This window comes from Heterocephalus glaber, unplaced genomic scaffold, assembly GCF_053883595.1.
Source record: "Heterocephalus glaber isolate CG9 unplaced genomic scaffold, H.glaber_assembly_v1.0 deba00000122, whole genome shotgun sequence".
Taxonomy (NCBI): Eukaryota; Metazoa; Chordata; class Mammalia; order Rodentia; family Bathyergidae; genus Heterocephalus; species Heterocephalus glaber.
In genome coordinates, this window is record NW_028258138.1 from 675,322 (window position 1) to 687,779 (window position 12,458).

General features: G+C 58.2%; 1 protein-coding gene across 41 annotated transcripts in view; it reads right to left on the reverse strand.

Moving 5' to 3' along the window:
* Positions 1-3,040: 3,040 nt before the first annotated feature.
* Pcbp3 (poly(rC) binding protein 3) overlaps positions 3,041-12,458 on the reverse strand; it is a 237,857-nt gene continuing 228,439 nt past the window's right edge. For 23 of the 41 annotated variants that reach the window (XM_021256411.2, XM_021256422.2, XM_087210864.1 and 20 more), the window contains 5 exons: positions 11,795-11,873; positions 11,197-11,256; positions 8,743-8,795; positions 4,675-4,844; positions 3,041-3,672 (listed from right to left, as the gene is read on the reverse strand). In XM_021256411.2, the coding sequence (XP_021112070.1) occupies positions 3,636-3,672; positions 4,675-4,844; positions 8,743-8,795; positions 11,197-11,256; positions 11,795-11,873 (399 nt within the window). In that variant the 3' untranslated portion in view covers positions 3,041-3,635. The remainder of the gene's footprint in view (positions 3,673-4,674; positions 4,845-8,742; positions 8,796-11,196; positions 11,257-11,794; positions 11,874-12,458) is intronic. The other 18 variants (XM_021256416.2, XM_021256412.2, XM_087210819.1 and 15 more) reach the window with 4 other exon arrangements.

The window sequence follows — 12,458 nt, forward strand, 5'->3', positions numbered from 1 at the left end:
GCAGAAAACAAATCAAAACAACCCTCATGCTCCCAAACAAAACCAACCAACCAAAAAGCAAAAACCCCAAAACATTACCTGCCCAAGTCAGCACCCAGGGACCTTAGGGTACCAGGCAAAGCTGCTGTTGCTCTTGCATAGGTGGACACATGCTCGATGAGGCTGCTTTTATTTTGGGCAGAGTAACACATCTTTGATTTTTTTGGTGGCAGGGATTGAACTCAGGACCTTGCGCTTTCGAGGCAGCCGTGATGCCACTGAGCTAAATACCTGACAATAACACATCTCTTAACCAAGTCAACAAAACCTCTTCCTAACCCTTTAGGATGAAACATATTCCTGTCGCGATGACTGTGCCTGACTGCGTTCTGGGGTCAGGCATGGGGACTGTCCTGACTGTAGTGAAGTCACTGCTGACCTGTCTGACAAACTCACAACTGCTCAGGAGGGGGAAGCTGGTCCTCAGCCCTGAGCAGTGTCTGGCCGGTGTGGCTGCACCTGGGACAGTGAGGTCACCCAAGTTAGAGTGGGCAGAGCAGGACCTGCATAGGGGGAGGCTGCACCTGGGCTCTGCCAACCTGGCTGCCTGACCCACACACGCTACAGCAGGCAGCCCTGCCAGGCCCAGATGCTCTCTGGTTCTGGGGTCACACAGAGCGGATGTGTGATGCAACAGATGAGTTCAGCTGCAAGTTTGGGGGTGCTGATGCATGTCCTGCTGCTGACGTGCCAGGCTCCTCCCCAGCTGGACACCAGCAGGCGCCTGGTCCACTGTCAGCCTCCCTGTGCCTGTCTCTGCAGTGGCCTCCCTGGCCCCTCCACCTCTGCACACTCCCTGCTCCTGGGACAGGACAGGCTGGCACTTGGGGACAAAAGCCTGCTGCCTGCCATCCTCAAAGATGCCAACTGGAGCTGAGCTGCCACAGCCACGGAGTTGTCTCCAACCTGGAGGACACGCTGAGGCCAAGGGGTGTGGGTCTGGCTCGCTCTGTCCGACTGCTTGAGGGGCCCTGCTCAGGCTGATGCTCTAACATTGTCTGGAAGGGGAAGGGACAGCAGTTGACCACCTGGGCACTGCATGGCTCCTAAGAGGATTAAGTGTGTTTACCGCGTTGAGAAACTAAACTCGGAGGCTTCAGCCCCAGCCCTGCGGCAGGGGCCTGCTCTACCACTTGCCCTGTGACCTGTCCCCACGAGAGGACTCATTCATATTTTGGACATGATCCACACACAGGCACAAAAGCTGAATTTTAAGCCTGCTGGGGTCCTTGGAGGGAGGGTCCACAGGGCAGGGAGAGGGTGTGCAGAGGGCCTGGTCCGTTCCTCCAGGGCTTGCCGCAGGCCATTGCCACCACTAGTCTTCTCATAGCCAATACCCACGACACCAGGGGAAGTTTTCCCAGAGGGGCTGCTTCTCCCGCCCAGCCTGCCGGAGCCGAGTGCTCCATGCTGAGCTGCTCCTCACCTGGCCTGCTCCCCATCTGGCCTTCTCCCGACCTGGGGTGTCCCCCACTTGGCTTCCACTATTCTATACCTACCCTGTACCCCACCTGGCCTGCTCCACACCGGGCACGCTGCGGTCCCTGCAGTTCTTCCTGCAGGAGTGTACCTCTCCCCAGGTACCTCCCACCTACAACTGCGAGGGTCCCTCTCCATGTGCCCATTGACACTGCACCCCATGTTAGGCCTCACCTCATTAGTATCTACCATTTTGTTCATTCTCACGCTATTGCCAGACTCCTGCTGTGCCTGCTGACAGGTGCAGAGGGTGCCCACCTCTTCCACATCCCACGTCCTCCTGGGTCCTGGTCCTCGTCTCAAAGGTGTGGGCATGAGCCTGGGCTCCAGCTTGCTGGCTTGGTGAGTGGGTCTCGCCTGGCAGGCAGGAAGGGGGTTCCTGCTGAGGGCACCAGGCCATAGGAGCCTTGACAGGCCACTGTGGCTGTGGGCGCTCCACAGGTGCCAGGCCAGGCAGAGGCACTGCAGACAACTCAGAGGGAATGGAGGGCAGAGCCCTCCCTTGGCCTGGATCTGCCTGCCTCTGTAGGCCCCACCCCCACTTCTGGATGGTCTGGGAACCCCAGATCCAAGGTGGGGCACCCTGAGTCTGGGGCAATGGCTCAGGAGCCTCACAGTGGGTTGAGGAGTCCATCTGTTATGGCTTGTATCTAGATGTCCCCCCCAAAACCTCATGCACTCATAGGTGGGCCTTTTCAGAGGTGGCTGGATCTAGGGTGTGATGCTGGGATTAAGGGTGTGTGGATTAGTCCATTAATTGGTTTAGTGTGTTATGGTTTGTGTCTAGATGTCCCTCAAAGTCTCCTGTGGTCATAGGTGGTGCTTTTCGGAGGTGGCTGGGTCTACAGTGTGTGCTGCTGGGATCAAGGATGTGAGGCTGGGACTGATTCATGGTGCAATGCTAGGATTAAGGGTGCCCAATCCTGGGTGTGAGTGCTACCCACCCTTGTCGCTGTCGCTTGCTACTTTACTACTTTGCTGCCTTCTGCCTGCTCTGCTTTGCCATGGTTTGTTTCTCTTCTGTGCTTGCCCCACTGCCAAGCCACCCTGCCTTGGAGCCAGCTGATTATGGACGGAAACCTCTACAAACTGTGAGCTGAAATAAACCTTTCCTCTTTTAACTTATGGGTGTTGGGTGTTTTGTCTCAGCAATGAGAGAAGTAATTAAGACACCATCCCAACCACCTTCCTGGGCTCCTCCTCTGCCCAGGCCTGAGGCAGGGATGTGGATAGGCTCACACTGGACAGCAGTGGGGGAGCCAGGGCCTGGGCCTTGGGCCCAAGGCAGGGGAGAGGATGGGCTCCCGGGGCAGGAGCTGGCACAGGTGCTGGGCAAGAGTGTGATTTGGGTTTTTGCAAGTGGTTGTGCAAACGTAACAAAAAAGAGCTTAGGAAAGTAGTAGTGAGAGGAACCTTACTCGGTTTGTGCTGGAGAGAAAACCCAGGCTCAAGACCACAGGCTGGTCACAAGTGTAGCCTCCTAGTGGCCACAGGTGTGCGGGGCAGAGATGAGCCGGAGGCGGAGAAGCGCACAACATTTATTAACTCCAACAACGAGTGCCAGGGGCTTCCTGGATGCCGCCGCCATGAGGCACCGGGAAAGCAGACCAGCAACTTCTGCCCCACCCTGCTCCTCAGGCCGCCCCCAAGTCCCTCCTCTTGCAGGCACTACCTGCACATGCAGGAAGAACACCCTGACGTCAGCACACGACCCGGGGTGGGAATGAGACCCCAGACAGCAGGACTGAGGGGAAACTGAGTCGGCATGATAAAGGAGAGGAGGGTGTCCAAGCACGGGAGAGAGGAGGTCACAGGAAGTGCTGCCCAAGCAGGCCAACTATTAAAACAGACAGTCACACTGACACCGAGGAACAGGTTTCTAAGACGACACAGACAGGAATACCATGAAGCATGAAAGTAACCGGCACAGCATGCGGACGCAGGGGACGGGCACAGCTAACTCGGGGCACGGGCGTGGATATCGTGCCATGTCCACAGCACACATGGGCTCTGCTAGTAAAGAAAACGCTCTGTTCCTGTTTTCGAGGAGGGGCAGATGGCCAGTGAGGCTGCAGGCTCGAGCGCCAGGTGTGCAGGACGGAGGGTCCTGGGCAGGATTAGAGCGTGCCCATCCCGGTGACCTCAGACGTCAGCCTGGAACAGACAGGCACACAGAGGGCCCCACAGGGCAGTCAGCAGCGAGCCAGGCAGGGCGGCGCCGCAGGAGCCCTGGTGTGCTGGAGGACCGCGCAGCCTGGTGAGAGGCCTTCTTCCCTGCCGCCAGCCCTGCCACCTGTCACCATGTTCTGCTGCCCCTCGCAGGGGCGCTCAGCCTCCTGAGCCTCCCTCCCTAGCTGAGCAGGGCCTCACGCGTGCTCGTCACAGGGATGACCATGAGTGTGACAGGTCAGTGTCCTGTACTGCAGGAACAGACTCCAGCAGTGCTGCCGCCCATGGGCAGGCGGGTGTGGGAAGTCTGGACCCCTCCAGCGTGCCCCAGCCCACTCCACCAGATGGAAGAAGGCACCAGACTGGCCCCACAGGAGTCAGGTGGCGGGGGGCAAGAGACGCACAGGAGAAGTCAGAGTGGGGTGTGCTTCTCTTCGCTGTCCACCCTCACACCCTCGCTGGCTCGGAGCTCAGCACCAGGACGGGGTGTTATGTGGCCCATGGGGCTGCGTCTGCCCGCCAGGGGTCTGGCTGGGGAGCATGTGTCCTTCGATGGTTGTGTGCATTTCGGTTCTGCATGTAAGGACTGAGTCATGGTGGGGTCAGCTTGGCTCTAGGCAGGGACATGGAAGGAACAAGGCCAGCCCTGCCCTGTCCCCAACCTACATTGTCCTATGAGTGGGAAGAGGGAGGACCAGAAAGCAGAGGCTGAGTCACCAGTGTCCTGGACCTATCCACGTGCTTGAGGGGCAGGCTGGATGGAGGGGCCTTCTCCTGGCCACCCCAGATGGCCTTGCTCTAGCATCTGGCTCTTCACAGGTGACTGTCAGGCGCGTGGGGTGGCCATGTCCATGTGGAGACCAACTCTGTCACGGCTGTCCCCATTGTCCACCCAGGAAGGCAGGGGTGGTCAGGCCTCCACCCACCTGTACTCTGTCCTGGCCAGGATGTGGGGCCCCTGGAGGACCCTCGCCTGGAGTCACTCACCTGGCGTTGATGAGATACTGGGCAAGGCTGATGTTGGCCGGGGTCCCTGTGATGGTGATCTGACGCTCTGAGGACCCTTCTGTGGCATTGGCGATTTTTATCTGAGCCCCAGACATCTGACGGATTTCATTGATTTTGGTCCCCTGGCGTCCAATTATGCAGCCTATTAGCTAGAAAAAAGGATGGAGGAAGTTTCTTAGAGGACAGCCCAAGCCATTCCTGCAGGATACCAATAAGAAACCCTGGGTTGCCCCGGGGGACAGGGTGCTGGGCTCAGTTTCTACCCCTTGCCCTGGAGCTCAGTGCTCCTAGGAGGAAGGAGTGCTGCCAGGCTGGGCCCTCTGCTCAGCCCCTCCCATGAAAAGTCCACCAGACCAAGAGATGGCGGCTACATGGCCTCACTCCTTCAGTCCCGTCAGGAGTGGCCAGAGTGGGCAGGACGGATACTGAGTATGGCCCGATAGTGGCCAGGCCAGGCTGGGAACAGCTCTGCCTCAAAAGGAAGCATCACTGCACTGACTGCAGGACCGTGAAGCACACTGCCATGGAGAACTTGTCCTTTGTGAGCTCGGATGCAATTCTGACAGCACATCAGGCATTCACTTCCTTGCTACTCTGGCCTCTGAAGCACTGGTCTATGGCCAAGGAAGCCGTCCAGAGCAGAGCGGGGCAATCTGAAGTAGCCAGGGACAGGGCAGGGCCACTTGGGCATAGGGACAGCAGCTTGGAGGTCAAGGCCTCCCTCTGGAAGCAGTTGAAGTTGTGTAGGCTCCTGCCAGCCCACCTCGCTGTGTGGTGGGAACAACTTGGACCCCAGAAAGGCTCTGCAGAGGGGCCAACTGCCAACCCTCAACTTTCACCATGGATAGAACAGGACCTTCACAGCCACATATGGGCACTGCTGGAGTGAGGACAGGAAAAGGAAGTGGCCAGACAGGAAGCGGCCAGGAGCTGCAGTAGTGGGCACATGCCAGTCCTGGATGGCTTAGGTGCTCTTGCTCCTATGGGTACAGTCAGGGCTGTGCTGAGGCTGAAGGTGAGCAAGATGCTTCTACTCCTTTCCAGGGTGCAGTGAGATGTCACACAGAAGGGCTGGGTGGGCCGTAAGAGGGTGCAGGACAGAGAAACCACTTCAAAGCCTCTGTGAGAGCAACAGGGCACCTGGGTGGGACCAGATGTTGTGTGAACTGGCTCATGGTCTGGGGAAAACCTTCAGCGCGTCCACTCCACTCACTTTTCAGGCATTCTCTGCTGAACCTGGGTTAGGACTAGCTCTCACTGGACCAGGATAATCAGGTCCTTGTGAGCACAGAGGGAAACCTCTGTTCCAGAGAACCCAGAGCTCTTCAGCTCCCTGGTCTCCTGCCACCACCTCTGGGTTTCACCCACAGCTCAAAGGCCCCACCCAGCCTGCCTGGCTCCCCCTGCATCTTCCAGGCCCCAGCCACAGCCCCACCCACAGCTCCTAGGCCCCACCAGTGCCTGGCAGATCCCGCCTACATTCACGGGCCCCACTGGCAGCCTACTCCTCTGGGTTCCCCTCACCTCCTTTCCTGATAACATCTGAGTCCCTTGAGTGTGCCTGGCCCCACAGGCCAGAGAACATGGCTTCCCAATGTGCATGGCCACATTAGCCTGCTTGGCTGTGTCCCCTGCACTGGCACAACAATCAAGGGGACTCATCTCTCACCAGGGCCAGGTGTGAGAACTGGAAGAGGTGCAACCAGAGTCCCTGCATGTGCCATGTGCAGCCGAGCACATCACCCAGGCCACACAGCCCCACAGCCCCGCCTCCCACCACCAGCCACTCCGGCTCTGTCCTGGCATCATCCCTTCTGGGTGTGTGCGGCATGCACACCTCCCAGTGTGGCTGTCTGTTGCTCATCTGTTGTATTTCCCCAGCAGCCTGAGGGGCACAAGGCCCTGCTCTCCTATTTCCTGACAGTGCTCTCCCCTCCCCTCCCGGGGGTGGGTGGGTCGAGGGCAGCTCTGCCTGCTGTTCCACCTGTCAGAACAGGCTCATCTCAGCACTGACAACCCACGGCCACCAGCAGCCCAGGGTGCCCTCCATCTGGCTTCCCCTGGACCTACAGACGCTGTATGCAGCCCCAAACTCACTGTGCCCTCACTTTGGCACCTTCCGTTTAAAATATAAAGAAAAATGATAGAAATATTCTGAAACAACTATGTGTCGCCAAGCCCCACAGGAAAGGCACCTGGTGCTCAGGGCACAGCATGGGGGCCTGGCCACCAGAGATAAGAAGTGGAGAGCAAGCTCTGAAGAGGGCCATGAGGAGGGCCACAGTGGCTGTCAGGAATGGACCAAGGTCCCAGCCTGGGTCTCCAAGGCCCTGCTGCGCACTTTTGAGCACACATATCCTGTCATGGGGTGCATTTCTGCATCTGAGGTGAGGTGATTTGCAGACATTGGCATGATCCCCCTGTGACCAGGGGACAGACCTGGACATGGTGACAGTAAGTGTTGGGAGCACAAACACATAATTAACTTTCTTCCTGGTCTCCATGAAGGTGACAGGTGGCTGCAGAACCTCAGCTCTGTGGATGGTGTTGGTGTTTAAAGCCTGATGTCCCTGAGGGGTCTGGGTGGGCAGGCGGCCATCGAGGGCCCTCCATGCAGGATGAAGGACTTGCTGTGGGGGGCGCTGGGTGACAGCAGCTGCCTTCCTTCTGAGCAGCAGACTGCCCTTCCAGAGCCCAGGACAGAGACAGGGCATGTGGCCATGGGGAGCAGGTTCTGTACTCCAACTCTCTAAGGGCCCAATCTGTGCGCACCTTGCATCCATTTCCACCTTACAATGAATGCTAGGTTTGGAGCAGCTTTCCAGATGCTGAGGGCAGCCCAAGGAAAAGCCCTTCTTCGGGAGCACGAGTGACACTCATCATGTGGGTCTTGAAGGGTACAGAGCTGAAACCACCATCCTCCAAGGATGTAGAGCAGGCGACCCTCTCAACTCAGCCCAAGCTCAAAAACACTCTTGAGAGCCAAAGGCTGGTCAGCGAAAGTGCTTGGAGTGGATGCCGTGCAGCCCCACACAGACAGGGACTCTGTGCCTGCCAGGCAGCAAGGACAGGAGGCTTGGAGCAGCACTGCTGCCTGTGCAGAGGCCGGGCCTTGGCCCACCACGGGACCCCGAGAAAGGTGTTTCCGGGAGGGTCAGCCGTGCTGGCCAGAGTCTTATGGTCCCTCCACTGCACGCTGCTCTGCTGGGCTCCTGCCCTCCAGCCCTACACTCTGCCATCCACACTCAGGACAGGAGTCCTAGAGCTCCCAAGTCCACATTTCCTGCATCAGCTCTCACAGGGAAGGGGCAGGGGCCAAGTTTCCTGCCAGGCGGGGTCAATGGGCAGAGCAGAGAAGGTTCCTGAGAGTCCAGCTCCAGGGCACACAAAAACTGGAAAGGGAGCAGCCACTGCACAGCCCACAGAGGGCCTCCTCTTCCTGGTCTCTCAGCTTGGAGATGATCCAAGGGTTCAGGGAAGGGTCCCCCTACTCAGCCCAGGGAGGACTAAGGGGAAGGCCAGAGCCTCAGGATGAGCAGACCCCAGCACTGAACACAGGATCCAGACAAACCTGTGGCGTCCAGCTCCCTTCTGGTCTTCTGGGCCAAGAACAGAGTCCCAGGGGCCGGGCATTTAGCTCAGTGGTGCCGCCTGCCTTGCAAGCACAAGGTCCCAAGTTCGATCCCCGGTACCAAAAAAAAGAACAGAGCCCCAAACCTCAGGAGAGGCAGGGCTCATGGGGTAGCAGTGCGGGGAGCCCACTCGGGGCATTCTACCCCAAGCTAGGACAGTACCTTCATCACACACAAGTTCCCAGCCCAACCCCTGATGAACTGTGAGGTCACTAGTCCCCCTTTCTCATTTGATATCTTGAGATCAAAATCACACATTTTATGAGCATTAGACTAGTATGAAATGGAAAAAAGGAGGAAAGAAATCAAACAGGTTGGGTCTCCAAGGTGTCACTGAGTAGTGGGTAGCAGCTGCCTGTACCTGGCCTTTCGGCAGGGGGATAGAGGGGGACAGGCGGGCACAGGGTATACTCACATCATTGGGAATGGTGAGCTCGTGAGTGCTGGCTGGGGGGCTGGCATCCAGACCTGGGCACACCAAGGGAACATGGTTAGGCTGGTGACAAGGCTGCTCACAGATGTGCCCCAGGCTTGGCAAGGTGGGGTGAGGACTGGCCGAGGGCCCTCTGAGCTCCCAGCCCCACAAGAACCCAGCCTCTTGAGCACCAGCTTCTGTCAGGAGAAACGGGGCACAGCACAGTGACATTTCAGGCCCCACTCTGGCACACCATGCCTGTCCTCCCCTGTTCGTACAATCTCTCCTTGGGCTCAGGGAGGGTGTCCACCATGTCCTGGGCCTCTATGGCACCTGGGCACAGGCCATGCTGTCACAGTGAAACCAAGTGCCCTTCTCCTTCAGCTCATGGGAGACCTTGCTGGCTCTGACCACCATTCTGCTCTCTTCTGGCCCTCACTCCCAGGGCCCTGCTGCTGGCACCAGAGCAGCACTGTTGATTAATTCTGTCCAAAGGCTGCTGCACGGCTGGGGCAGCCAGGCCCATGCAGGGCCCTGTAGCCTGCAGCAAGGACACCTGATCGCCAGCTCGGTCATGTAGGAGCTTAATAGGCCAGGGAGAGGCCACATTCCTGGGCAGATCTCCTTCTTATGCTGGAGGACGAGGACAAAATCTAGGTTACACCAAGCCCAGGCTGTCGTCCTTGCAAGGATCAGCTTGCACCACCAGGTAGCAGCTTTACAGAGTCCACATGCAAGCTTGCTCCTGCCTCCAAAACAGAGACAATGGCACAGAGGGCCCCGTGCCGGAAGCCGCCATGGACATCCCTGTACAGCCATAGCGGTCTGTGTTCCGAGTCCCAATTTCCTGGAGAGGTGGCTCAGACCTAAGACTAAGGGGGAGCCCTGTTCATGTCCCCCCAGGCCCTGAGAGGCCCCAGGCACTGGGATCACCCAGACCCAGGCTCATCCCTTCCATCCGCCTAGCCTGCGGCTGTGCCCTTCAGGGTTCCCCAGAACCCTCGCCCTGCACTGTGCTCCTGCTGGGCCACTCCACCTTGCGCTCAGTCTCATCCCCTCACAGCCCCGGGCAGCCCCCCAGAGCAACCTCAGCAGGCCACTGCTCCAGGGTGCACCTCGCTCTCCAGCTGTGTGTGCCAGCCTCGCCCCTCTCTCCCAGCCCCTGGGAATCCAACACCCTCTCCCTGCCGAAGTGACCCCTTGGGCAGACATCTGGCATGGTGGGGCCAGGTGGCAAGTGCTGAGTGAACCAACTCATCCCCAATTCTGTTTTCTTTTTCATGTCTAAACCTGGAGTTTCTGTTCTTTCTCTTGTTTTACTAACAATTTTTTCAATACAATAATTATTTGGTTAACGACACACATCCCATAAATGGTGACATCTAACACATCATGTGAAAGATTTCTTCGTCCTGTTTGAACCCTGGACAGGAGCCCCAGGTCAGCTCAGGATGAGCGTGGAGCAGCTGTTACATGTGCGGCCTGGAGAGCTGATGAGGAGGAAAGTGGCTGACCCTTTTTAAGGGGCACTAAAAGGGGCACTAAAAGGGGCAGTTTAGGACACAGCTATTTAAAGCAGTGGATTTCTCTTGGGGCAGTACAGCCCCAAAGCCAGTGCTTTCTCATGCTAGTGCTATCCCAGCACGAGGAAGAAGCCCAGTCCCTCATAACCTGCAGAGTGAGCCCTGCAGCTGCTCCAGGCCACAACCTCCTCGAGACCACACCCTCTGGAAGAGCTCACCCACCAAAGCCACACCCTTTAGAGGCCACACCTTCCCCAGTTCACACCCAGCACAGGCCATACCTCACAGAAGCCACACTTCTCAGGCCACACCTCTCAAGACCACACCTCAGGCCACACTCTCTTCACCTGTGGCTGTGGCCAGGCTGGTGTGCCCTGCTGCTCTCTGGGGGCCTTGGTGAGGGGAAGATCATCACAGGCTGACACCCTGGCAGCCAAAAGCCCCCCCAGGGTGGAGAGCCCAGGCATCTCCCTGACAAGAGTGCAGGGAACCCTCTCAGCTCCCAGCCAAACAGTTCCTTGAACCATTAGTCACGGAGTCTACCCGGCTATGCAACACCCGCGTGTGCTAGAAGCAAGAATCTTACTGCCACGGGGAGGAGCTCTGACAGATCAGCACAGATCCTGTCTCCAAGGAACACGTTTTTAGAAGCACACTCTGGTCACTGCTTCACTATGTGTGCCACACGCTGTGGGCCCTGAGAACGAGACGCGTGCAGACTGCCCTCCCTGACTAGGCCGCCTGCAGACATGGTGACCAAGCCCTGAGCACACTCAGACCCCCCAGCCACAGCAGGATGTGCCCATCGTGGCTGGGCTCCAGAGTGCTGTGCTCAGCTGCAGACGTGGCGCTGGCACATGAGCTGTCCCCCAGCACCAGCCCTCCGGGGCCGGCCTCCCTGGCTGCTCTCCCACCCGTGGGGCTGCTTTACCTGGCGACTGGCCCATCAGATTTTGAGCTTCTTCAGAGGAGTGTAAAGGCAGCTTTTCTCCTGGAGAGCAAAGAAGAGAGAGGTTTAATGTTTTGCCCTCAAGGAGATAAGCAAGGTCCCTTCAACCAGGGAAGCTCAAAATATGACTGGCACAGCACAGCCGACCGCGTGGCCAGGCCCTCACCAGCCACAGCTGCCAGCCCTACCTCTGTGGGACGGGCCTGCCGCCGCTGCCTCACACGGCCTGGGCTGGGGCTGGCTCCTGTCACCACCTCCTGTCATTGGAGTGCCTGCTCCAGGCTGGCCACGCGGAAGCCTTCACAGGAAGGCCCCCCCGGGGGGGGGCGGTCCATAGGCAGCACAGAGCCCTGCTGCTCGAGCAGGGTCCCTCGAAGGGCAGAGGTCACTTCATAGGCAGGATGTGCAAGGCCAGGTGAGATGAATCAGCCCACAGCGGGAGAAACCGACCCCCGCCCAGCCATGGCCACATGAAGCCCTGTGACAACTGCACTGCTCGCTGCACTGTGCAAGGACAGCTCAGAGAAAAGTCCCCAGGTGAGAAGAGAAGGAGGTCAGAAAAGGGCAGCTGGGTACGTACCGGGGAAAGCGGGGTTGGTCTGTCCGAGGGGAGGAAAGGGGGTTTGCTGCATGGCCAACTGGTGGAGCTTGGTCAACTGCTGGGGGTAGGAGGGACACGAGAGCTAAGAAGGTTATTGTCATTGAGTACAAATCACACCAAATTAAAAACGCAGTAACAGAACTTTGCACAGATAGAGGGGCCATGAGGACACATGGCAGACGCAGCAGGACTCAAGGACTTGGCCTGGTGGAACCAAGGAGCAGGCACGCCTCTCCTCACCAGAATGGCAGAAGGCTGGTAGAGGCCGTGGGCCAGGGGCTGCAAGGGAGGCTGAGGTCCACAGGGAGGGGCCAGTGGGGATCCTAGAAGCCGTGCAGACTCACACTAGTTGCTGTGAGGTCCAGAGGGGTTGTCTCCAGGCTCACCCTAGTCCCACCCCTACAGCCACCGCTAGGGAGCTTTCTGAATACGACTCCCATGGAGTTATGGGTGTGAGGGATGCCAGGGGACTAGTATAGGTTCTCCTCTGGGAGTAGCCCACGGGCTTCATTTCTTAGGTAAAACCAGAACAGTGAAGATAGGGTAAGTGTGGTCAGATTAGGCTACACCTTGGGAGCAAAGGTGTATTCTTTGCAGGGTAAGGGGATCTGGGCCACAGTGCCACCAGAGTTGGGCCTGGATA